General features: G+C 41.8%; 1 protein-coding gene across 2 annotated transcripts in view; it reads right to left on the minus strand.

The window, feature by feature from the left end:
* Positions 1-1,486: 1,486 nt before the first annotated feature.
* The window catches only part of bcl11aa (BCL11 transcription factor A a), a 65,612-nt gene continuing 39,667 nt past the window's right edge, over positions 1,487-27,431 (minus strand). For both annotated transcript variants that reach the window (XM_077236985.1, XM_077236986.1), the window contains exon 3: positions 1,487-6,787. In XM_077236985.1, coding sequence (XP_077093100.1) covers positions 4,719-6,787 — 2,069 coding nt within the window. In that variant the 3' untranslated portion in view covers positions 1,487-4,718. The remainder of the gene's footprint in view (positions 6,788-27,431) is intronic.

A 27,431-nucleotide genomic window follows, 5' to 3' on the forward strand; every position in this document is an offset into this window, starting at 1 on the left:
CCGATCTTGTTGTCTTTTGTTATCTGTATATATATATATATTGTTGTATTTGTTGCTAGTTTGATTTTTGACAGGCCATGACAGGAACAGTTCATCCAAACGGAAAATTCTTGAAAATGAACTCACTCTCATGTCATTCCAAACCCGTGGAAAAAGGAGAAGTTTAGTAGAATGTCAAAGCTGCTTGCTTGCACACAATGAAAGGGGATGGAGACCAGGAGCTGCCAAGCTGTTAAACGGAAAAAATGCAGCTTGAAAGTAGTCCATATGACTTTCACACCAAATTACAGATCTTCCCAAATCATAGCTTTACATATAAAAAAATTAAGCAGTTTGAAATATGTTTTAATCAATTGAAACCTTACATATATTGCTTGACAGCCATGGTCACCATTCACTTCCATTGTATTGGAAAGAGCAATTTGGGCATTTAGACTAACATCATACTTTTCTGTTCCACATAAGAAAGCTACAGAGGACATGAGGGTTAGTACATGATGGCAGAATTATCATAAATACAGCATTAAAGTCTGTAAAACTGAAGCACAAGGGTTTATGTGAGAATTCGTTGATCAGCCGTGGAGAGAAGTCAGTGATTTGTTTTATTTGTCTGTCTGTAGTGTAGCATTGTTCAAGTGGAGTGACATGTTGTCCTTAAGAGCCAGATGAATAAATGGGAATGATTGGGTAGGGAGGGGTTGAAGTTTTGCGTTTTTCACACCTGCCAAAACACAATAGGCCTCTCTAAACACAAGTGGCTGATGAGAAATCTTAAAGAAACACATCTCTGCCTGGTTTTATGGATTTGTGTTAGACAAAGGAGAAAATTCGAGAGTGCATCACTATAAAAAAAAACTTGGTTTGTGGTCAAGGCCACTAAACAAAACTAACTTTTGTTGATTTTTGAAACATATTAAAAATAAAAGAGATATACGAAATGAAGGCGGATTCAATAGTGATCTTGCATATAAGCTGTGTGTGTGGTAAACTGTTAAGCTGCTCTTCTGACCTAAAGAACTGGTAAGGTAACACTTTTCAAGTCACTTGGTCACATGACCCCAGAGATCTGCAAATAAGCCTGAAGGCCCTCCTTCGCCCAAGGGCTGAACACACCAAGCACACAGTAGCGGGCAAAGGAATGGGGGGAGGGGAGAGGTGCCACGAGTGCAGCAGAGCTGCTCAAGACGACCTTCCTAATTATTATATGCATACACAGAGCGGAATTCAAGAAATTGAAAGTTAAACACTATCATGCTTTAGTATGATGCTCGCGCGCGTGTGTGTGTGTGTGTGTGTGTGTGTGTGTGTGTGTGTGTGTGTGTGTGTGTGTGTGTGTGTGTGTGTGTGTGTGTGTGTGTGTGTGTGTGTGTGTGTGTGTGTGTGTGTGTGTGTGTGAAATGTCCTCTACAAAATATAACAAAATATATAATATATAAAATTAAAAGACAAAAATGCAGAGAGAAATCTTTGTCACCAGACACAGATATACTTTAATTTTTTTTATTAATTGTTTTCAATAAAGGGACAAAATTGGTTGGTGAACAGGAAAATGTAGACAACTGCCAGAAAACACAGACAGTGGTTTCTCCAATAAAACTTAACATAGACCAGAAACAAACAAAAAGCAAGTCTGTCAATGACCTTTGGTCATTCTTTTCTTTAAAAAAAAAAAAAAAAAAAAATGAAAACAAACGAACGAACGAACAAAAAAAGGATCCATTGTATGTCTCCGTTTTGAACAGAGTATTTAAGCAATAATAAATAGTGACTCCCATTGAAAAAGATAAAGTTCAAGTTCAAGTTACAACAAACAGCTCTCATAACAGGAATAGAAAAGGCTGATAACAAAATATTCCGCATTGCCATTTACAAAAGAGTATGAACTTAAGTGGGCTGCTCCTTTAGTTCCATTTCATTTTTAAATATGCTTTGCATATGAAAGTCATCCCAATCTAAATATAAAGCACCATTTAATATTTGGCAATGAAAAAAAACACCTGCAAAACATTGATTATTTGAATGATTTTTTTTTTATTGTTTGTTTATTTACTGGTATTTTACTGCATATGAAGTTAGCTTTTTTTCAAGATGCTGGAATGTATTCAGGTGAGACAGGTGAAAAGACAGAAGCACACTACAGAACAACCCAACATTAGCTTGCTGTACTGCATACAGAATGGCAGCAGAGGAGATTTTAAAAAAGAAGAACAGAAAAAAAGATATGTACAACCACCTGTTTTAGCTAGTGTGGACATTCTCAAAAGAATCCTCGGGGAAACCATTGAATGGCCTCCTTTGTTCAATGCCACATACTTTAATTTTTTTATTTGATTTTTTTTTCGTTTTCTTTTTTTAAACATACAAATAATTCGCACTATATTATCCTGCCAAATTAAAAAAATATACCGTGGCAGCTTGTTGTTTTTTTCCACTACCAAAAAAGGTACAATAATACCTTTTGAGAGAACAAGCAACAGTTAAAAATACAAGCCTCAATATAAATACTGTAGTACCTACACTAGGTGAACATTTAATTCAAATACCATTCTAGAAATACAGAAGAAAGTAGACCATAAATGTGTTTTAGCATAGGAACCGACATGATGTGCATTTTCCTATATTTAAGTTTCTCTATTATATATTTTATATATAATCTTAAACCTTTCCCCAATGCAAGTTTGACCTGAAGAGCTGTGAAGAGCCAAGATGTAAAATGAAAAAGCAGAAAAAAACATATTTTTTCCCATTTTATATATAATGTGATCAAGTCTTGAACACCACCAAGACAAAGAGGAAAAGAGAAACAACAAACTTAAATACAGTTTCCCCTAAGATAATGAAATGTTACCTTTTAAAAAAAGTCATTTTATTTTCATACTTAAAAAAAGATTTGTACAAAAAAAAGTTCTTGCAGTGAAAGCAGCAAGTTTCAATTGTCCGTACATTGTCAAGCACCGTGTGCTTTGACACAATAATATTATATCGGAGTTGGGCTTTATCTTTGTGAAGTGAGAGGAGGAGTTGGCTTTTTTTACATTAAATAATGACACCATGTTCGATTATTTTGGAAGTTTTCCCTCTCGTGAATACCTGTAAACTGGGAAACTTTAACAGTGCACTTCGTTGTCCAACAAGCAAGCAATTTTAATTTATACTCAACTTCTATACTTCCAATTAGAAGGTCTAATACAAAAAGAAGGGTAGAGTGGCAGGTGCTGTCTAAACACCAAAAACATCTAAAGTCCTTGATGTCATAATGCAGCAATGAAAAAGAGTCTCCTTGAAGGTCAACTTATACCACACTATGTGTGAAACTCATATAAAACAAAGGAACAAAAGTGACAAATATGGTTTTCCCTCTCTCTGTTTCTCTCTCTCTCTCTCTCGCTCAGTCGGTCTTTCAGGCTCATTTAGTCCTTTAGGGAGCTCAGACATAGGCAATAATACAGAAATAAGATTTTGACTCAGACCTGTAGGCAATTCATAGTTAATCATCACTGACAGCTGCAAATATTTCAATGCTTTCTTAATAACCAATTCTCAAGTGTACTTTACATTAGTTCGGTCCAAATGCCCTCAAGTGTTCCTTCACAATGGACGTTCACACTAACAATGGTCATCAAAGAAACGTCAAAATTTTGTGCTACTGAAGATAAGACTTGAACAAACACAGAAAAGTCAAATGATTATGGATTAAAAACTAGTACCGCCAAGTACAGTACCTTCCGATAGAAGTAAACAAGACTGAATCTCGCACCATATACTGCTTGTGCCATGCCCAGAACATAAACCACAATGGAAAGATACATTTTACATAGGAACCTAATGATGATTAACTAGAAATTTACTTAGCTTTTTGATTACTACTATTTCTCTCTAAAGTCACAGTTGACTGTAGCGGTCAGGTGCTTGATGCAAGAACCTTTTGAGGATCCAATCGATCCTTATGTAGTATCTAGCAGAGACTCCAGAATAACAGCAGATGAGATTAACCAATGCAATTTCAAGATATCCAAGGCACTCTTTTTGTTTGTTTTACCAAATGATAGTACAAATTCAAATCTTAATGCTGTTTCCTTTTCAAGAAATTCAAAGGCTGTCATTACTTTTATTCCATAATAGGGGCCAATTAATATGTTAACCCTATGTGGACAGAACATCTTTTTGAAAGATTAGTTTAAGTGCGATATCCAGCCCGTCCAAAGAGGGTTAAGCAATAGCCTGTAGTCCTCCATGTTACAACACAAAACTGTACATGATATGTATTACAGAATGTATGCAGCATGGTTGTTTTTTCTTTTCTTTTTCTTAGATCTTAAAATAAAAAAATAAAAAGAAAGAAAAACATTTTAAAATAATGAACGTTAAAACAGCAACACATTTACTAAACAACTAACCAACCAGGGACAATTTATTTTAAAATTAGCCAAAATATATCATGCATGCTGTCATAATTTCCAAAATGGGAAAGAAAAAAGAAAAAGTACACAACATGTAAATTATTGCACAAGAGAAAGGCTCCAAGTTTGCGTCAATGCAATAGTATTGCCCCGATACAGATCATGCATTCAACGGTAAATGAAAAGGGTGTGCTGGTGGTGCCAAGCACGTTGTCTTAGCCGCCACTGGACTAGCGTAACAGGGAAATCTACAAGGATGAGGGTGGGAGTGGGGTGTTATTCGCTGTTAACAGGCAAGTCAGTCACCACACTTCACCATTACTCAGTTTTAATTTCGTTGTTCAATGAGCGGTCACTGTGCCATTTTTTCATGTGTTTCTCAAGGGTGCTGTACACACTAAAAGGCATCTGACAGATTTCACATTTGTAAACGTCCTTGCCCACTTGCCCGTGTGTTTTCATGTGCCGTGTTAGCTTGCTGCTCTGGGCACATGCATAATTGCAGAGATCACACTTATAAGGCCTCTCGCCCGTGTGGCTGCGCCGGTGCACTGTCAGATTGCTGCAGTTTTTAAATATTTTGCCGCAGAACTCACAGGTGTCACTGCGTCGGCCATCTTTCGAGCTGGGCCGACCGGGACCCCCAAGGTGCGGCGTGCTGCCACCACTGCCAGTCCCGCTGCGGCCCGAGACGCCACCATCCAGGTCCCCTGGTGGCGTAGAGAACCGTAGGCTTCCGTTCTCTGAGGAGTGCTCTGAAGACGAGGCGAAAGGCGATTGTCTGGAATCCCCAAAATTCAGAAAGGGGTCCTTGAGTTGCCGAGAGGCAGCGTACCCAGCCAACCACTGAGAATAGACATTCTCAGTGTTGGGGATTGTAGGGGTTGAGAGGTCAAAGTCTTTCTCTAGCTTGATTCGTTTGGAGAAAGGACTAAGTGAGCTGGGACTGCCCAGTAAGAGCTTCTTTGACAAACCAACGGAGGCAGACTCGCTGGGGGACGAGCCGCGACCGTTAATAGCTGAGCCACAGCCCTCGTCCACTCTGTCTGATTCCAGAGCAGAGTCCTCATCACACATGCCCCTATGTGCATTATTGTCAGAGTTTAGAGCTCCTCGCTTGTGTTGATGAAATGCCTCGCTGTAGTGCTGCATGCTGGCAGCTAAGCCCATGCCCTGAATAACCTCAGGCAACGAGCGCGGGATGCCATCCTCACCCTCACCTGCACCCAGATGGCCACCGTTGTTCTCGTGGTGCCGTGTAGCCTCAAGGTTGAGACTAAAGTGGTAGTTGTTTCTACCTCTCTCCCTCTCCAGCTCCTCTTCCTCTCCTTCCTCCTCTTCCTCTTCCTCCTCTTCTTCTTCCTCTTCCTCCTCTTCCTCTTCCTCTTCTTCCTCTCCGTTCTCTGGAATCAGATGATCGTTTTCACTCTTGAATTTGGCTACCACAGACTTGAGGGCATTACTGGCACTACCCACCAAGTCACTGGTTCCCGGTTCAGGGGAGCTGGCTGTGGACAAGCCATCATCGGATTTGACAGTCATTGGTGATGACTTATTCATGTGTGTCTTCATGTGCCGCTTCAGCTTGCTTGCCTGCGTGCAGGCGTGGTCGCACAGGTGGCACTTGTACGGTTTCTCACCCGTGTGACTACGTCGATGCACTATTAAATTACTCTGGAACTTGAAGGTCTTCCCACAGAACTCACAAGACTTGGACTTCAAGGGCGTGTTGGGCTGTTGAGTAAGAGGGGTTGGGGTGGACTGGGAGCCAGAGGGGGACTGCATGGAAGGTAGGGGAGGGCTAGAGAGAAAGGGTGGCTTGGTTCCTGACTGGAATGGTTGTAGTAGCCGTTGCATAGGGCTGGGCCGGTTGGGTGAGAGAGGAGGAGTTGACCCTGAGGTGTTACCAGCCAGCGCCCTCAACCTACTAGAAAAGTCCATAGCTGGGGGATCCATGGGTATGGGGTTGAGGCGCAGCACCCTGTCGAAGGCACTCGGGTGATGGGTGGCCAAAGCCAGCTCCTCCGGGCTCAGGTGCTCCATGCGATGAGGGTCCAAGTGATGGCGGGGTGGAGGGCTAAAGAGAGGCGGCGTAGGGGGAAACCGACCCTCTCGGAGAGGAGGTCCATTGCGTCCAGAGTTGGGTATCCGCAGCAGGTTGAATGGGCTTCCCTCTGGGAGATGGATGCCATGCAAGGGGGGCTGAGAGGAGCAATCTGCGCCCATTCCTGAAGGAGCTCCCACACGGGGCATGAGCGGACTTCCACGCTCACTCTCAAGGTAGATGCGGAAGCCATGAGTGTTCTGGGCATGTTGGAGCAGAAACCAGGCACTGCTGAACGGCTGTTTACAGGTTGTGCAAGTGTAGCTGCTGGGCTCATCTTTACCTGCAAAACACATAACAGAAAAGTTAATTCTCTAACTGTACCAAAGACATTAACTGCAAGTCATTTAAAGGAAAACCATTTGGTTAATAGGTCTCTACATCTGCTACATGTGTTTGTTCACACTCATTCCCTTTCTCAGTTGCTCCCTGGTGTATTTTGGACATACAAAAACACTACAGATTGGGCCTTAATCATTTATGAACCTGCCTACACCCCGGCCTTTGTAGCCCCCCATACTAACAGTCTTTCAACAGCTTTAGCCCCTCAGAAGGCTAAAGTTAGTATCACATAACAGTAAACACAGGTCTTATTATAAACATGCTCCCAAACAGCAGTACAGGCCAGAACCCAGTGGAGCAGAGCTTTTCACAACATAAGACCAGACAAAGCACTGATATTCCAGCAGAGAAAGACTGTGTTGGGGTTTGGCTCAGGTCTATGCATGGGGTGATACACTTCTGCTTTGTGTTTGTCAGCCGGGCAGTAAAAGCAAACAATCCTGCTCTCTCAAGCTGTACGCTTTCATTCATGTACAAAAACAGATGAACAGGAAGCATACAGTAAACAAAATTTGGAAGGACTAAAGTAATAGATCCTGTAAAGGGAGCAACAGAGGAAGCACACATATTGTTAGGATCTGTTTAAGGTTACATTACTCAATGTTCAGGTGTTGTAAACCAGTGCAAAGCTAGAGGAGAATATGAACATTTGTTGTAATACCTCACACAACACTGTTTTTTGTTTTGAAATTAGAATTCCATTTAATAAATTGTCTGCTCTTTAAATGCAATCTCACAAAAGATGCGTTCAAACAAAAATAGCTTAAATGGAAAAATTAAAAATTAAAACGAGACAGGCTATTCCCTCCCTTACAACTGAAATTGTGATGTGGACAATTGTAACAGCAAAGAAACACTTAAAACAATAATTGACTTTCAACGGCACTTTGACAGTGACCTGTGATGTTCCTCCCATTGCGTTTGTAATCTCATTTAATGTTTCTGACTCCTATGCCACCTTATTTAGGAGATTAAACAATAAAGGAGGCTGGAAACAAGAGCCTTTCAAGATTAAACACACTGTGCTGAAGCCTGATGCAATGTTACCAATTTATGAAATATTTTTCTTTCTGCATTTTGGAGAAACTGATACAGTAATCCAAGTATATTTACATGTGAACACCTTGTTATTTTTCATTATGTGGTCTCTGTAAACAAAATAACACCCAATGATGACCAGAGATGCTTTTATAACTTAAAGAAAGAAAAAATAAAAACATCTTCATTTACATACATCTCTCTCATAAATATGCTTGTCTAAATGTTTTATGTAGTCCAGATAGAAAGCTGTAAAAAGCTACAGAACCTGTAGCAAAAGCTACCGTTTTTGATAATTACACTGATTACATTTCTAAATAAAAAAAAACATGTGATGAAAATGGCATTTGCATCATCAACAGGTAAACAAGCAGCGGGTTCAGGATGCCTATAGTTAAAAACACACGATTAACTCACAAATGGCAATGAAATGGATATTTTCATGAAGTAATGAGTGACAGTTTGAACTCTGAAAATTACCAGCGCTAAAAGGGATGTTATATGCAAGAAACAGATATCTACCTACGCTCCCAAAAACGCAAGGTCAAGCGGTCAGGAAAAGAGCCATCATCAACACAGGAAACACAACAACAAACATCGAAAATGGACAGGAGAGATGGATTTAACTCCCCCCACAAGCCAGAGGTCTCTAAACTGCTATCATGTACTGTTTACAACCATCCCGAGAGAAAGAGGGGGAGAGGAAAAAAAGCAAAAAAATGGAGAGATGGCGAGAAGAAAGGCTGAAAGAGGTGCTGAACGGTGCCGAACAGGCAGCGTGCACTCTTTCATCTAGTTTGTTTTCCTCAGAGGGGGTTTCTCTGAAGTCTTCAATAGCCAGCAAAGCATGTAACGAGGCAAGGCCTTTCTGCTGCTCAGAGGAGGAAAGGCAGGCCAGAGCCACTGTGGGTTTTCTAAGATAATCCTGTTAATGCACACAAATGGGGGTGGTTCTGGAAGGCTCTGTTGCGGGCAGACAGCCACCTCCGGACATCGCTGAACCCTTTTGTGCTGTCATCATTTTGTCCCTGCCTTGGCACGTCTTAAACATGGTCAACGAAAACACACACACTCTATATGAGCAAGGTGTGTAACAAATAAATTATAGTGTTTAGGAATGGCTGTTAGGAATGAGTGAAGCTAAAAATAGTATAACAGATGGTGATGTATACCAGTGTTTCCCAAAACTTTGCCAACTTGAGCCCTGTCAGTAACACCACACCGTAAAGTTCTCTTTTACTCAAAATATACTGAATATCAGTTAGCATTATCATTATTCTAATTAAAGTGTACATTTTGAAAAACGTCCACTTTTTAAACAAAACATCCTCTCTATTTACTAAGACAATTGAACTTGCTTGTATCTCAATGAGAATTGAAAGGGACGATATAATATATATAGCAGCGGGTTCAGGATGCCTATAGTTAAAAATAGATATTTAGCAAAAGTACTCAAAAAAGTGTGTGTGTGTGTGTGTGTGTGTGTGTGTGTGTGTGTGTGTGTGTGTGTGTGTGTGTGTGTGTGTGTGTGTGTGTGTGTGTGTGTGTGTGTGTGTGTGTGTGTGTGTGTGTGTGTGTGTGTGTGGTGTTGTGTGGTGTGTGTGTGTGTACACACTCATGTACATACGTACTCTTTAACAAAATTTTAACTTGTTAATTTAAATATCATTTAAAAACTATGATATATCACCCACAAGCAAGTGCACCATAATTAGTACATTTGTCTATTTTGAGAAGTTATGAATTAAAGGTAACAAACCATACACATTTAAAGGGCCAAAATCAAAATCTTTCCAAATACCACCAGAATCTGCATATAGCCCTGGTATGTGCTAAAGACAAAGCCATTCAGACCTCAAAATAAAATCAGATTGACAGACATTTTAAAAAATTAATAATCCAAGGTCCCAGAACAAATGAGCAATGGTGACGATATCACATACCAGCTTTCAGCTGAGAGAGATGGGCAGTGAGGGAGGTGACGGTTGGTGTAAATAGAGAGAAAATAACAGCACATTGCTGATCTGTGGCCCTGCCACCCACGAGTACCTCCTGACAATCTCACTCATGACCAACAGCTGAAAGCCCTGCACCAAATCAAGACGGCACACTACTTTATATCAGGGGGGTTGATGCAAAGGCCAGCTAAATTATGGATCATTACAATCTGCAGAAATTACATTTAATTGCTGCCACCTGCAGAGGGTTTAACCTATACATTTTTGTATTATCATGCAAAGGGTATTTTTCGCTCCCGTCACACAGCTACAAACAATAAAGGCTATCTGTTGTTGTCGAGAGTGTTTTAATTTGCCTCATGTCAAACACAAAACCCGATTCGCTTTCTAAACTGGGTCTACGGAAGGTTCAAGTCTTTAAATAGACTTTGAGGGTCTGCCATCTCCTCACCAGCCACGGGGATCTCTGAAGGACAGGTTACCGCATCTCCATGTTTAACAAGGGCCCGCTTCATTTCATTACACATGGCAACGCTCAGTGGAATATGTAATCATCTTTTTCGCATGACATTTTGAATATCCAACTAGACAAATAATTGCGGCAATAATTGATAGCTTCACGCAGGCTGCAGTAGTATTGACTGGCGTGCCTCTCACAGGCACCGGCGTGTGCCATGCGGGCATCGTGCTTGGCAAGCTCGCAGCCAGGTTCTTCTTCTGACAAAACTGTCACAATCTGTTCCGATGACATGAGTCGGCGAACCACCGACAGGTGCTCCAATAATCTGCTATTAGACTCTGAAGATTTTACTGGGTGGAATTAAAAGCAGCAGCCTGCCAAAAAAATTAGCCTCCCCCTCCTTTTGGTCTAATTTAAATTTTCTCAAGAGAGATGTAAGAGTATTCTTTGCATCATTGACTGTCTTTTTGAGACAGGAAGTCGAGAGCTGAGCATTTGGGATGGATGAGCAATAAAAGCAGACGAGGGACTTGTGGGTTCTCAGCTGTTTAATGTGTGCAACTTACGTGGCCACCGCTGGGTGCGCAAGATTGCTAAATGTAATGATAATCTGTGCCTTGACACTATAAACACTTAAGAGAAGTCGAAGAGCGGCCTTGCTCTAATTTTCACCGATTCCTCAGTTAATTAGAAAGCTCTCCAATTTGCAGCGAAAGCGGGTCAGTCCGGACAAGCTGGCAAGACGTAGCGTTGGAGGCAGAGACTGCCGGTGACAGTTGTTGGACTGGTCTGCGGGAGCTGGCAACGGCATGGCTACTTACAGACGGATGCGAGCACTCAGTGCATTGCTGGCAGTTTTTACACAGGGAAATGTCAGAGCAATGTTACAGCACAGAAACACCCCCCCCAAACTGCCAACCACATCCTCACAGGACCGACTAATCCAGCTAAATCGGCACACACACACACACACACACACACACACACACACACACACACACACACACACACGCATTAAACTGCAGTTAGATAAAGCCACATTAAATGATCTTGACAAAAAGTAAGGCTGTATTACAGAGCGGTGATGGCTTGGCAGAGAGTGACTGGTGCCCATGGTGTAACCGGAGACGAGGAGGAAGGAAATATGTTGTGAGCCCCCCATCCACCCAATCCCCCCCCTTGCTGAGTCCTGCATCTTGCACAGGAAAACTGTAGCACACCAAACAGATAGCTTTACAGTGCAAAAATAACCAAAAAGTGTCAATTTATGACTTGCACAAATTTCAAACAGCTCGTCTGGGATGCAGAATGTATAGAATCCGCCTAGGGGACAGGCCAGTCGAATAATATTGCAAAAGTGCACTCGTAGAATTGTAGACAAAATAACTCGTAGACAACACACACACATAACCTATTTGTCGGTGTTCAAAAGGCATCGTTTTAGTTACACAAGCGCATTTACAAATGAAAAAATGTTTTACCGTCATACCAATTCCATTAAAATACAGTTAAATACTGCTAAGTGCATGAAACGAGCATTACCAATGGATTTATCTTGACTGACACACATGGATGACTGACATGTATAGATAGAGAGCGTGTATATTTGGAGTAATGTCTACAGTTGGCTTTGTTAAGAGAGCGGGGTGCATTTCTATGTGTGCCGTCTGGATCGATGGCGCTGGCAGACTAAGATGAATGCCAGATTAAAACAGCTCGGGCAGCCCAATATCCCCGACATGCAGATTCATCCATTGTTCTTCCTCCCACCACTAAAACCACCCCCCTCACTCGGACTCTCACACACACACAAACGGCGTCCACGGCAAACAAAAGCACCGGATATGAACGCACTTGCGTAAAGCAATTCAAAACCTCCTACATGCGAAAGCGCAGGTCATTTGGACAGTTGCTGGCATTTCACAAGCTGTACTCTCAGGCTTCCATCTCGACAGCTTCACTGCTGTCACTAGCCGAGACTGCGGCTTCTTTTGTTTTGTCCTTGACGATTGTGTTAAGACAGCTCTCAGAGATAATGGTAATTGAAGTAATGCAACAATGCAGTAACAGGATTACTGAATGCAGGGGGGGAAAGGACAATGCCATGTAATATCATTTTTGAATTTTATCAGCGGCTTATGCTTTCAAGAGCCTCTGCATATATTTGTGTTTGAGGTGTCCCTTCACCTCTGCACCTGCTCAAGTCTCAAAATTATGAAATTACAATTTTCATATTACATTTTCATAAAGTAAATTAAGCACAATGCATATGAATCCTGTTTACAACGAATAAGTATTTTTGGGTTGCAATTTATATAAACGTACATTATAAAGAATTATATTCAAAAGTTTGGGGTTGGTAAGATTTTTTAATGTTTTTGAAAGAAGTCTCTTTGATCAAAAATACAGTAAAAAAGTAATATTGTGAAATATTATTAGCATTTGAAATAACTGTTTTGTATTCTAATATTTTTCTAATGTAAAAAAAAATGTGATGGCAAAGCTGAATTTTCAGCAGCCTTTACAGCAGTCTTCAGTGTCACATGCTCTTCAGAAATCATTCTAATGCTGATTTTAAAAATGTGATACTTTTTCAGACTTATTTAATGAGAATAAAGTTAAAAAGAACATCATTTATTTAAAGCAAAAAAAAAACTGTAACATTAGGCTACTAATGCCTTTACTGTCCCTTTTGATCAATTTAATGTGTCCTTGCTAAACAAAAAAATATCTTACTGACCCAAACTTTTTAAATCTAAAATTTGGTAACTGGTCCCAAATTCATTTGAAGTTTTTCACAACTTTTTGCATTAGCTAGATCATTTTAATTGCCCTGCAGTGTAACAAATACATTTTTAAAAGTACAAATATTATGCATACACATACACACGTTTATAGCAAAATACTGTTTAAAATACTTTTTACAAGTTCGCACTGCAGGCCATGTGAGTGAATCTCCGAAAAATACCAAAATACCAAACATCTAAAAACACAATAAAAAAAGAAAAGAAAATGTTTGCTAAATCTGACCAGAGTGAAGTTTCTAATGAGTGTCTGCGTTCAGGTCATGTGTGCCTCTGGCTTGTATCAGTATTCCTCCAAGCAGTCTGGTCGGGTCGGCCCAGCATCGCTCTCACACACTCGGCTCTTTGTCCGGTTCCAGACTCTTTGTGGTGTGCCGAGTGACTGGCCACAAACAAAGGCCTGTTTGACCAACACTTGTTCACTGACAAAGCTGGACAGAGGAAGTGCCATAAAAATCCTGCAAAAGACTCTAAGACACTTCTCACACTGTGTGTCCTCCAAAACCCAAACATTATGCATTTCTCTCCCTGTTGCCAAAAGAACGCAGAGTAATATCTAAACAACGAGATGTAATGCGCCCTTTATTTGCACTTTCCAAATAGACAGAGAGGGGAAAAAAGACTTAATTAAAAGAAATATTGAGATGACACAGAAACTACTATCTATGCGTGGAGTTAAGAAATAAAAGTCTTAAAATCTGTGACACTTGCAGCACTATAGCTTTTATAAGGAATGGAGTAAAAGAGTGTACATCCACAATTTTTGATGGTCAATCATCCTAAGGGGATAAAAAAATATGGGTTAAAATTAAAAAATCCAGCTGGAATTCCCTTTCCACATTATGCAAGTAATCCCAGCATCAACTCATTCCGATGTACACCATCATGTCTCCCGTCTGCCTGCCTGCCGGACAAACAAACGCAATTAAGAGCAGGAGAGATTTCCACACACCTGATTCCCCTCTCCTTATCATTATTACAGCGAGGAGAGACGTGTCCCCTCCAATCAGAAATACACACGGCTAAACAGGGCCTGCCCAGCTAATGATAACTGCAGAAAATGGCATATGTTTCCCTCTCAAGCCAGTCAAATCAAACCCGGCTGCTCAGGACCAACCGTAACGCGTGCGCATATACAGTTATTGCTGAATACAAGAAGCTGATTTCAGTATTTAAGAGCAACAATGAGGCTAATTTCACAATCCTCTCGGTGTGTCATTAGGCACTGCTCTACAATCTGCCACACAAGAACGAAGACAAAACACAATTACCCCCCAATGCTTTAAAAGAACCGGGATATGAAAGCGTTATTGTTTTGGCAAGGAGGCCAATCAGGACTTTATATGCGTGTATAAATGTATATTTGCGCATGTGAGACACGTGCACATGTGTCGTAGTTGGTTTGACTTTTGCTGGGGAGAAATATAAATACTGAGTGCGAGGGAGTTCGACTTCCCTGCTGCGACACTGTGCTTCTCTGCTTGTCATACACACATATTCACTATACAATATAACATTTATTTTGGCATTTATTTAAAAAAAAACATACAGCCCAAAGCAGTTTATGTTTTAAAGGATAAATATACACCATTCAAAAGTTTGGGGTCAGTAAGACTTTTTTTTTATATTTCATTTTTAAAACTTTTATTCATCAAGGACACATTAAATTAATTAAAAGTGACAGTAAAAACATTTGTTACAAATAATTTATATTTCAAATGAATGCTGTCCTCTTGAACTTTGTATTCATCAAATAATCCTAAAAAAAGGTATAATGGTTTCCAAAAATAAGCAGCACAACTGTTTTCAACACTGAAGATAATAAGAAATGTTTCTCAAGCAGCAAATCAGAATGATTTCTGAAGGATCTTGTGACAGTTTAAATTAAAATACAAAAAATCTGTTTTGTATATATATATATATATATATATATATATATATATATATATATATATATATATATATATATACCCAAACTTTTTAACTGTAAAATTGTGTATATTTATCACGACAAAAATATTGTATGAACTTGTTTTTTAGAGGATGTACAAAGTCCGTTCTTTTCATTTAGAGTCCATTTAAATAAAAGTAACCGCAAACATGTCTTTAAAAAGTGAAGTGAAGTTTTGGAGAAAACAAAAAGCATCATGTGTTTGCAACTGTCACTTGGTTTGTTTTTAATACAAATTACATTCATACACCTGCCTTAAGTGACCAAAAGTGTTTAAATGCTGCATATCTATGCAGACTTAACGACCTCAGAGAAACCTTTTCTTTAAAAAGCACTAACTCAGCAGTCAAACATACTCGGCTTATGGATGTGAATGTAGGGAGAGCGTGTACCCTGATGATGACTTCATGCAGAAGCAGCCCAGGAGCTGTGCTGGGGATCTGCTTTACCACTGGGGAACATGCCTGGAGAGCAAAATTCCCAGAGGGACAGATGGAGAACTCTTGGCGAAGACACCCGTGAACATTGAACAAAAACGTTATTCTGTCACCCGGATTATTGTAACTGCTGCTCCGACCGCTCCTGCACTTTGGATGTGCGAATCAGGCTTCCATAGACACTGGAATGGACTGTTTAAAAATGAATTCCTGCATAACCTCATAAATATAATTTTAATAATACAGTCAGAGCCTCTTAAACTGTGTTTATGAGTGTAATTAAATGGCCAAATCTTTATATAACCGTCAGAGCGTAAAACCATGTGCGCATCCTCTGTCTCGCTCTCTCTCTCTCTTGTGAGGAGAAAACCTCACTGCTGATGGTAGCAACTGTAGACTACTCTTAACCCAAAACCAAAATGTCAAAATTATAGAGAGCACAAATTACAGCATAGGAGGGTTGTGTGCTTTGCTCTTTTTCTTTTTTTAAGCTAAGGAGAAAAAAAAAATGCTCAGAAAAAAAGACCAGGCTAACCTGCATCCAGATACGCACACACATATCTGGGACCCTAGAAAGAATGATGCGACTGAAGAGGAATGGAAACAGAGAGTTATGTTCATTGTCATAAATAGCCTAATTAATCAATGTGCAAACTACTATACTGTTCCAAATGCATCAATTAATTAAACCCAGATTAATTTAATCCTGTGGAGGAACACAGGCTTTGTGCCCAAAATAATTACTGCAGAAAAAAAGTCATTATATTATTGGAATTATTGTTATAAAATAGATTTCAGTCTGAGGTATCCCCAAAGATTTACAAAAATGCATTTTTTGAAATTTACTTTTCAATATGACTGAGTACTAATTAAGCCTTAGCACTCATTTAACCGGCACAAACACCGAAACGGCATCAGTGTTGCACAAACATACAGATCATTCCTATAACAATGCGCACCGACGGGACTTCAGCTGCAGCCTCTGAAGCGCAGATCATGGAGACCTCTTTTCTTCATTGTCTCTCTCAGAGCCAGAGAGAACGATGGAATGAAATAGAGGGGAGGAGGTGGGGGTGAGTGAGATATTCACAGCACGTTCTGCATAAATGTATCGCTGCATCTGTAAGGAAGAGAAATTGGAGCTGCGCAGAGCTGGGGCCCGGGGCATGGCTTCAGACACTGTCAAAACATTTTCAGCCATTTTAATTAGAGGACCAAAGCCAGTTCTGAGGCTCCATAACATTTGCTTTCACATAATTGCACTTCGCTCAGCGTTTTCGCCCTTTCTGTCCCCCATCGTATTCAACTTGGGCAATTCATATTTCCATTAAGGCTTTTTTGTGCTTTTTCAATTTGAATATATTTTCTTATAGGACATTCAAACATTTATGAATAGCGTGTCCTACGGTGGCTGAACAGCTGGAAGTCTGTTCGCTTGTACTTCATTAATTATTCAGCTACCTTTGGCTCTGTCACTGTGGTATAGTGTATATAAAGTACAGTATCCGAAAAGCTTCCATTCAGGTTTTTTAAGGTTCTTATTCCGCATTTTCTCCGCATTTATCCTCTTTGAATCCCTATGCTCAGATAAACCTACAACCACACAAATGCTGACACTTGTGATGGGAGGTGTTCATATAAATTCAGAGGGGTAATTTTTTCCTGTTCCTTCACACGCAACAGGTCAGCGGTCACCTGTATGCAAAACACACACACACACACATATACATGGAGAGAACAGGGATGTGCAGGGACATGCAGACCAGAGCTGACAGCAGCAGCAGCTGGCGGCCACAGAAGATCACTCATCAGCCTTATACTATCATAAAGCTCAGCAAACACCAGGTACTGGCCTCACGCACTTGGAAAGACACACATGCATAAAACACAAACACTTTGCCTTTAACAAGCCATTATTTTCTATATTAGCAATAGGCATACAAGTACAGCTCTAATTTATCTGAATGGATTTCATTTCAATTGGGCAATAAAATTTTTAGCCGCAACGCAAAAAAAAAAACTCTGCTATTGACATTTTGTTAATACTAATACATACAGTAATATCATAAATAATCCAGTGCCAGAGCTTATCTAGCTGACTTAGTAGTAGGTGGCAGTATTGCACCTTAATGCTGGGTATAAAGTGCAAAAAAGAAGAAGAAGATGATGATGATGATGATGATGATGATGATGATGATAATGATGATGATGATGATGATGATGATGATGATGGTGATGATGATGATGATGATGATGCAGTGTGTAGCTACTACTGTCACACAAAATCATGTCATCAAAGATGACAAACGAAAGTGACACTTAATCCGCACTCAAAAAAGTTTGATAAAACACAAAAATAATTTAAAAATTACTTTGACTTATAGCATGATTTATTTTTTATTTTTTTATTGAAAATCTAATATAATGACAGGCCTAGTTCAGGTAAATTTGCATGTGCACTCTACAGGCAATTCTACAAACCAATGGGCCTTTTAAACTAAAACGCAGGACTCTCTGCCATATTAAACATTGCAATTTCTCTCGTACATCTCCTCTCCTTTATACTGTCTCTGGTATCTCTCCCTTTTGCTCTTTTTCATTTGTCCATCGTCACCAGGGGGCTGTTCAGGTGTTTGTTTTTCCCAGCCCAGACTATCGTTGGAAATGTTTTTTTTTTCTTCACTATCTGGCTGCAGGTCTGCACTGACTCAACCTTAGGGGTTCAGAAAGGAGAGGAGGGAGTTGATGATGGAGAAAGAGAGAAAAAAGAACAAAAGGAAAAGTTAAACCTGTAAGTCAGAGCCCTTTTTGCTCTGCAGTCTCCGGAGAAGAAACCTCAGCAAGACTGACCCTCTCTCATAAGCACACACATACAGAATCTAACACACACCTCACCTCACCAAGAGGCCGCTTTCTGCCTCACAGATGCCCAGAGCTCTCAAAACAACAAGGAAAGATGAAGAGAGAAAGAGAAAGTAAGAGAAAAGGAAATGGGGCATATGGGACTGTGAGCCGGATTCTAACATAAAATAGAATATCGAGAACATTAGAATAAAAAATTAGTCTTAAGAGCTACTTTTTTTTTGCACTTTTGTAGGAGAACTGAGTGAGAATTGATTTAATTACTGTGCAAACATACTAAAATCAGCATTTTAACAGCTACAAAAAAATAACTGTAATTATATTTTTCAGAAAAAAGCCTTTATCAGAATATGTAAAATGATGTGCACATAAACATGGTGACTGGAAAGACAGAACCCATACGGGCTTTAGCCAGTTATACAACTTTATCTCAGCATTTTTCCTCTGTATTAGAATATAGTCTTCAAATATATTCAACCAAGAGCTACAATCAATAAAAATACATTTTTAACGCAGATATATACTGTAACTGCTGCCTCGTCAACAGTAAAATCCCCTCAATAATTCTGGTGGCAGTAAGGGGGTTGAGAGAGCCATAAAAAGTTTATTCACATAACTGCCTCCTGGAGCCACTGACCCTTGCACTACAAGAGTTGACAGACATGCAGAGAGAGGTGTGAGGAGCCTGTGTATGTGTGTGTGTGTGTGTGTGTGTGTGTGTGTGTGTGTGTGTGTGTGTGTGTGTGTGTGTGTGTGTGTGTGTGTGTGTGTGTGTGCGTGCGTGCGTGCGTGCGTGCGTGCGTGCGTGCGTGCGTGCGTGCGTGCGTGCGTGTGTGTTCATGAGTAACACATGAGATCTGACTGTAGCTAGCTTCTACGCTTCAAAAGCTAATACTCAAATCAATAGCGGAGAAAAACTCCCCATGCAGCGGCCATGAACACTTTGAAAAGCACATAAAAATTACATTCATAACCTATTTTTTTTAAAAATTCTTTAGACCAATTAACCCAAAAAAACGGTGGTTTTGGGGAACAAGTTATTAAGTATAATTCTACAAAAATTATTCAAAAGAATATGCATGTTAGTGCCTAGATGTCATACTTAAAAAAAATGTTTTTTGAATATATTTTACAATATCACACAAGCAAACGCGTTTTGCACACAACTCCAAATCATATTCTGAGGGGGGGGGGGGGGGGGTTTAAATTTAAGTTCGTTAAATTTAAACTGTATTTACTTTTGTAAATACACAAACATGAACTGCAATAAAAAGTGTAACCAAAAGAAGTAGAAGAAAACATTTGAGACTTTGTTAGAACAGTGAGAAGTCTGCGTTGGTGAGGCTTGGTGAAAATAAAGAGATGAGAGAAGGTCCAAACAGATAGATCACTCACTCTGCCTCACAGCTCAGGCCTGTGTCTAACAAGAGGACAAAATTTCTCAAAATTATTCAGAGTGGACAAGCACACATCTACTGGGCACTGCCCTAAAAAGAACATATCCAGAGAGCGGGAAAGTAAGCGAGAGGCTAGCAGGAAAATGGGAAAGGGAAAGAGAGAAACAGCAGTTTGATGAACGTCAGAAGAAAGGCAGTATTGCAGCAGCAGGCCGCCTGGGGCTAGTTGTGTAGGAGAACACAGAGGCACACAGCCGTTACAGAGAAGTCAATAACGACACAGCCTCTGACATTTACACAAACACCAAGGCCCCGCCACTAGCGCCAAACAAACACCCCCAAAACACATACACACAGCCTTTAAAGGAAGCCCACAGTAGCTCCTCACACGCCAAAACAGAATGGGAAAGAAAAAGAGGAACAAGAATATGTAGAGGCTCTTTGCGCATGAGTGGATTTAAAGACGGGGCATGTAAGGAGATTGAGAGGTGTTGAAGATCCCTTTGCTTTACCGCTTTCTCTTATCATCAATCTCGTCCAGAGAAATTACCGACCGCCCTGGTTTCATTTTTTATCTTACTTAAGGGAGAGGGCAGCTGGCAAATTACAGAAATATATAAATCACACATTAAAAAGTTCCAGAAAACTATTTGCAATAATTTTTTTAGTGGTGTGTGCGTGCTAGAGTGTGAGTGCTCCATTAGGGCATTTTGAGAGCAGTCTAATGTGGCTAATGTTCCCATCAGAGATACTCTAAGTGCTGTGCCATTCATTTCCCTTCCACCCCCTTGAGCGCAGCGGTCACAAGCCCTCCAAATGCTTCCCTTCGAGGAGTGGCCAGCGCCTTTTAGCCAGGCCCAAAAGATCGGCCGGCTGCGCGGGAAGAGCCAGTGCCCGACCACCGACGCCCTCTCCCAAAGCTATGGGTCTACTAATTACCCCCATCTCAACACCAACAAACAACTTTTAAGACCTATTAGAGGGCAGTTGTCCGGGAAGGGGTTTTATGTCCCATTAAAACCAGAAGATTAAATTGCTATTCACATAAATTCACCCGACCTCATACCAGTAGGACTCGGATGCTAATAGCGTGTGGCCTATCGCTGCTAAACAGGCTACAGCAGGATGGCACCCTCCTGGAAAATAGCCTCGAGTGCGATCACATAAATAACCTCGGCTTTTCCGTTGAAGCCATTTCAGGTTTCAGTGGAATTCCTGTTCTCACGTCTCTCCCGACCTGTTTTTGTCTTTGCGCTCCACTCCCAGAATCCCCTCAGCATTCACTATCTGGGTTTCTTTGTTGATACTACCTTTCTCAGCTTTCGGTACGGCCTGGATGAGGGGGGGCGGGCAGGACGAACGGGCTGGATCTGCCGGGGCAAGAACTAGAAGTAATGTCAGCCAAGGCCAGAGAGAGCGAAACCCAGCAACCATGTCAAAGCCAACAAACACTCCCTATCTCATTCCCAAAGGAACTCTGTGACTCACTCTCCAGCAAGCCCCCGATTCGCTCCAAAACCTCTCAGCATAGCCATAACATACATGCCTCAAATTTGGCGTAGAAACCACAGCGACTAATACCAGAGACGTGAGTGTTGGGGTTAAAACGAGTGAAGATGTAAAACTTGATAAAACTTTTCTGGGCGCGAGGACACCAAACCCAACAGAACTCTGTCTGACCTGATACATCACACCACCCTCCTGACTGCCGCCCCAAGCTGTGTGACATGTCCACCGGGTCTGTGGAGAACATGTGACATTCATGCCTTTAAGAAGGAGTTCTCAGCACATCTATCGAACTCAGCTGGGACACGAGGCCACACACAAACAGAGCACTGTTTCAAGAGCGGCCAAGGCAGTGCTGTTGCATTCCTCCCGACTGGCGCATGGCCGGCTGGTGAGAGTGCGGTCGGCCTCCAAAGCTGCCCGTCATCTCAATCGCTCGTACGCACTGGGTCTGCTCTCACTCACTCTCTCTCTCCATGGAGACGTATGTTTTGCTCGCCTGGGCCGTAATACTGTAGCGTATACCAGGAAATTACATGTTCATTTAAAGCTTCTCATAAATACAGCTGAATTTAAAATACATCGGTTACTCATCTGAAGCCAAATAGGAATTCCCTGCCATCTAAATTACCCTTTTTCTAAACTTGTATGACTTCATATTATTCGGTGTAACACAAAACAAGGCAGCTGAAGTGTCTTGGTGTTTTTTGTTCATACAATGATTGTCAATAGGGTCCAATGTTGTTTTGGGACCCATTAACTTACAAATACAGTTGAAACCATTTTTAAAGTATCTTTTAAGTTCTGCAAAATATAGAAAAGTCATACTGGTTTGGACAACATGAGGGTGAGTAAATAAGGACAACATTTTCAGGTATGCCTAAATAAAGTATGGATGAAAGACCCTGGAGAAAAGATTGCCTCTGTCTATCTCAATTCACATTAACCTTTGGGCTTGAAATCTGCTGCTTGAACTCTTTTTCAGTATCTTCGTTTACAGTACATGTTGGTGCTGGAGAGGTGGAATGTCCATCAGGGCCAAGGGCCAAGGCTATAGAGGTATATAAAAGTAAGAAAGCAAAATTCAGAGGAGGGAGGGTGGGGGTGTGAAAAAGATAATGAGACAGACATCAAAGATCAGACCAGGAAACAAACTGCTTCCACATGGTCATAAAGCAATTTGAGCCATGCGTCAATACCCTGATAAGGCACATCAGATGCCCGTGGTGAGGCAGTGAGGCAGAGGTGAATGGACAAGCACTTGTCTGTGTGTGTGTGTGTGTGTGTGTGTGTGTGTGTGTGTGTGTGTGTGTGTGTGTGTGTGTGTGTGTGTGTGTGTGTGTGTGTGTGTGTGTGTGTGTGTGTGTGTGTGTGTGTGTGTGTGCTTTATTCATGCGGGACAGAGCGCATGACTCAAAGCCACTCGGCCCTGCACTTTATCGGGATAAAAAATTCAGACTGACCCTTCTACTGCCCCCGTTTGCAGGCCACAGCCATTAGCAGAAAGAAAGAGGGAGAGGTAGAGAGAGATAGAAGGAAAAAGAGAGAGACCTTTAGGTTTTTGTGACACCAGAGCACTTCCCCCATAAGTCTGATATAGCAGTGATGGGGAAGATAATTTAAAACTTTAGCATCTAAAGTTTAAAAGCTACTCAAAATTTTAAGTATTTAAACTCAAGTCAAGCTACTCTTTAAAAAAAATAGCCGGCTTCTCTTGAAGCTACTAACAAAAATCTAAATAAAAATATCTAAACAAAAGTATAATAAACAATAAATTTTAAAAGTATACAATAAATGATCAAATATAATAAAACATATATACAAATTATGTGTACTATATATATATATATTTCTGTCATAACAACTCTCAGAGAGATTTGCATGGTAACAGAAATTGGCATGGTAATGGATATAGCGATGTTAATGTATTTGGTCTATTGATAATAGATCTGCTATGCTGCTGCTGCAGAGCAAGTATAGACTTGCTACTGTGAATACATTTACAGACATCGCTGTGAGCATGTAAGACATGCTGCTGCTGCACATGAAACATAGCAGGGGAGCAAGGGTTCAAATAGCTCACGGTTCGGTTTGTTTCACGGTTTTAGGGTCACAGTTTCGTTATGGTTCGTTATGTGCAATGTTTAGGGGAAAAAAACAATAAGAACAAATAATCTAACCACAAGCACAAATAAATACAATAGAGCAAAGATACTAATAAAATAAACTATGCTTTTCAGGTAAGTCTAACATTTGTTTTCAGGTACAGAAACTGAATAAAATAATCAAATGTAAAATAACATTGCATATTTGACTGTATAAATTAAAGATTAATCCTTATTAAAGTTACAAAAGCTATCCAATTCAGAGCTGATTCAGAAGGCCTGCACTGATACAGTGAGTTGTCTTTCTTGACCATATAAGTTCACTTAAAGGGGTGGTAAAACGCATTTTTCCGAAGGCTTGATTGTGTTTGTGGGGTGCACTGTAACATCTGTTCATACTTCGTTTTTTAAAAATTGCATTATTTTTCATATATTTTACCTTTATTCTATACTGCTCTGCCCCTCCTTGTAAAAACGGTCTGATGGTTTCCTGATTCTATGAAGCCAGTCCCTCAAAACTACGCATTGGGCTCAGATTGGTTAGCTGGCCCAGTGTATTGTGATTCGCTAACCGTCTAGTGCACATTTTCCGGAAACGTCACGCCCCGTACCTTAACCGGTAGCCTAGTTTGTGCTTTGGTGTATGTCAGCTGCCTGACGCGGCGCTGCTGAGAGGGACCACCCTTGTTCGACAGAGAGTTGTGGAAGCCCTAAATAGCCTACTTCATGTTAAGGATAAATATAAAGCCTACTGATAAAGACACTGACAGCAGTATTGACAGAAAAATAGACTACAGAATATTTCGTTCTGTACTGACAGGTGCAATATTTGAAAATCGATATTTATTTATTTATTTATTTATTTTTAAATTATATATTTACATTTATATCTGAATTTGTCAAAACCTAGACTTTCAACCATCAAAATGTAATTTGTTAATATGTATTCGTGTACAAAATAACAGATAACATCTTTTCCCTTTCAAGGGAACTTCGAGCTGCGTCAAACGCTGCGGGAACGCCCCTGCGTTGTGCGTCATGAAGCACGTATGGAATCAGCCCAATGGAGAGATGAAACGTCATAGGCGGGTGACGTCATCGACCAGGAAACTATAAAGCACCCCAAAAACACAAGCGCATTAGCTTCTGTGCTTTCAGTCGCGCTACATGTGAATCTGTCCCTGTGTGATATTGTCTGTCTTACATACCCTGCACCACACAAACAATTTATCCCTATATATATATATATTGAGAGATTATGGCGGACGAACAGCAGTTTAGAAAGTGTGTTCCTCCCTGCTCGCGTTATTTAACGAGCGGGGATACACATGATCTTTGTGTTGTTTGTTTGGGAGTTCAGCATGCCCAGTTTGCTCTCGAGGGAGCAGACTGTGAGCATTGCGAGCGTTTGCCGTTAAGGACGCTCCGCTCCCGCCGGTCGCTCTTTGAGGAGAGCGGTTCGGTGCGCGCTCCCCGCGGTTCGGGTCCCGCTTCTGCCGAGGCAGAGCGGCGGCGCTTATCGTGGGGATCGCAGATGGATCTCACAGCGGGGTTTGAGACGGGCTCTGCCTTATCTCTCCCTTCACCTGTGAGATCCAGTGCCTCAGTCCCGGGTTCGGAAGCACGCGCTGCGGTTTCTTCCGCTCGGGCTGAGGCACCAATGCTATCCAGTTCTGAGGAACTTGATGTTGTTAGTGTTGAGGGAGATGTGGAGGATTCGCCACCCCACACTCCTGAGAGTGATGAGCTTATGGAGGTGTTAACAAGAGCTGTTGAAAAACTTAATATTGAATGGCCAGTGACTAGACAGGAGTCTGTTTCTAAATCAAAGTTGGATGAGAGATTTTTGCCGTCACGTGTGCAGCCTCCACGCCGGTGCCTGCCGTTTTTCCATGATCTCCACACCGAGGTGTCGAAATCATGGAGAAAACCGGTGTCATATAGAGTGTTTAGTCCCCAGACTTCAACATACGCTAATATTATGGGAGCCAAGGCTCATGGTTATGGTGCGTTGCCTCGTGTGGAAGAGACGCTTGCGAGCCATCTCTCCCCCGAAGCAGCATCATCTTTTAAGGCACCGGCATTACCCACCAAGCCTTTAAGAAACACTTCGGCTTTGGTGGGTAAAGCATATTCGGCAGCAGGTCAGGCTGCGTCATGTCTGCATACTATGTCAATCTTGCAGGCATACCAGGCTGATCTGCTAAGGGACATGAGTGAGAGTGAGGAGGTCAGTACTGACGTAGTTCGCGAACTGCGTCAGGCTGCTGATTTATCCCTGCGTGCCACCAGAGAATCGGCCAAATTAATGGGTCGTTCTATGGCAGCTCTGGTGGCCGCAGAAAGACATTTGTGGTTAAATCAGACTAATATTAAAGAGAGAGAAAAAGCTTTTCTTTTAGATGCTCCTCTTTCTCCCATGGGGTTGTTTGGTGATGCTGTGAATTCAGTTATCGATAAATTCCAAGAAGAAAAGAAACAAACTGCAGCTTTTAAAAAGTTTCTTCCCCTTAAAGTTCATGTCCCTGGGGCTGCTGGGCGGGAGCAGCCCCGGCCGTCTTCGAGCTCATCACATAGAGCGCAGCAGAGGCAGAGTGTCGCGTCTCGTGCTCCCCCTGCTGGACAGTGGGCTCAGCCGCGACACTCTCAGCCGAAGCCTTCTCCCAGTAGAACTGATCTGAGGACAGTTATATTGGCTAAGAAGGCTTCGGCTAAGAAGAAGTCCTGACGCCAAGCCGTTCAGGATGCTGAGGGTGGTCCCCACCGAGGCGGAAAGGTGTTCACCTCTTTTTACGGTGCCCATTCCTCCTCGGTGCCCTCAGGGGCTCGTTCTGCCAACCCCGCCTTTATGCCGGGGCACAGACGATCCCAGCGAGCGCTTTCCCGAGGGACGCTCGCTCCCTCTGAGGAGGGTCTCAGAGCGGTCAGACCAGTTGTTCCCTGCCGGTGCGCCGTTACAGGGCGCTGCGTCTGCTGCTCAAGTTACACCAGAGGCCAGTCTCGAGAGGCTGGTACCCTTAGTAGAATTTCTGGCAGAGTGGAAAAGCCTTCCAAAAATATCTCATTGGGTCCTGCAGACAGTAGAAAAGGGTTATGCTATCCAGTTCAGGTGTCGTCCACCAAAATTCAGAGGGGTTCTGCACACAGTGGTGGGCCCCGAGCAGGCTCTGGTATTGGAACAAGAGGTGAAAACGCTCCTTCAAAAAGAGGCTATAGAACGGGTTCCTCCTCCCAGTTTGGAGTCAGGTTATTACAGCCGATATTTCATCGTTCCAAAGAAGGATGGGGGGTTGCGTCCAATTTTAGACCTGCGCATATTGAATCGCTCGGTAGGGAAGCTAAAATTCAAGATGCTCACTATCAAGCAGATCGTGTCTCAAATCAGGTCCGAGGACTGGTTTGTCACGATAGATCTGAAGGACGCATACTTCCATGTGTCCATCCTTCCACAACACAGGAAGTTCCTGAGGTTCGCCTTCGGGGGCGAGGCGTACCAGTACAGGGTTCTTCCGTTTGGCCTAGCTTTATCTCCCCGCACTTTCACGAAATGCATGGATGCAGCACTAGTGCCTCTGAGGCTTCAGGGCATTCGTATTCTCAATTACATCGACGATTGGTTGATTTTAGCTCAGACCGAGCAGATGGCGGTTCGGCATCGAGATGTCGTCCTCGCTCATATCAGAAAGTTGGGGTTGAGGCTGAACGCAAAGAAAAGTGTATTATCTCCTTCCCAGAAGACCACTTTTCTGGGTGTCGTTTGGGATTCGGTATCGATGCGGGCGCGACTCTCTCCGACCCGCATCGCTTCGATTCTCTCAGCTGTGAAACAAGTGAAGCTAGGCCAGCTACTCACTGTCAAGCAGTTTCAGAGACTGTTGGGTCTGATGGCAGCAGCGTCCAACGTTATACCTTGCGGCCTGTTGTACATGAGACCGCTACAGTGGTGGCTCAGGACCAAGGGATTCTCCCCGAGGGGAAATCCGCTCCGCACGTTCAAAGTCACGCGGCGCTGCCTTCGTGCTCTGGTCATGTGGAGAGAAACTTGGTTCCTATCCAAAGGTCCTGTG

The sequence above is a fragment of the Siphateles boraxobius genome, unplaced genomic scaffold, assembly GCF_051911475.1.
Source record: "Siphateles boraxobius isolate OS27281-9 unplaced genomic scaffold, OSU_SipBor_1 20, whole genome shotgun sequence".
Classification (NCBI taxonomy): Eukaryota; Metazoa; Chordata; class Actinopteri; order Cypriniformes; family Leuciscidae; genus Siphateles; species Siphateles boraxobius.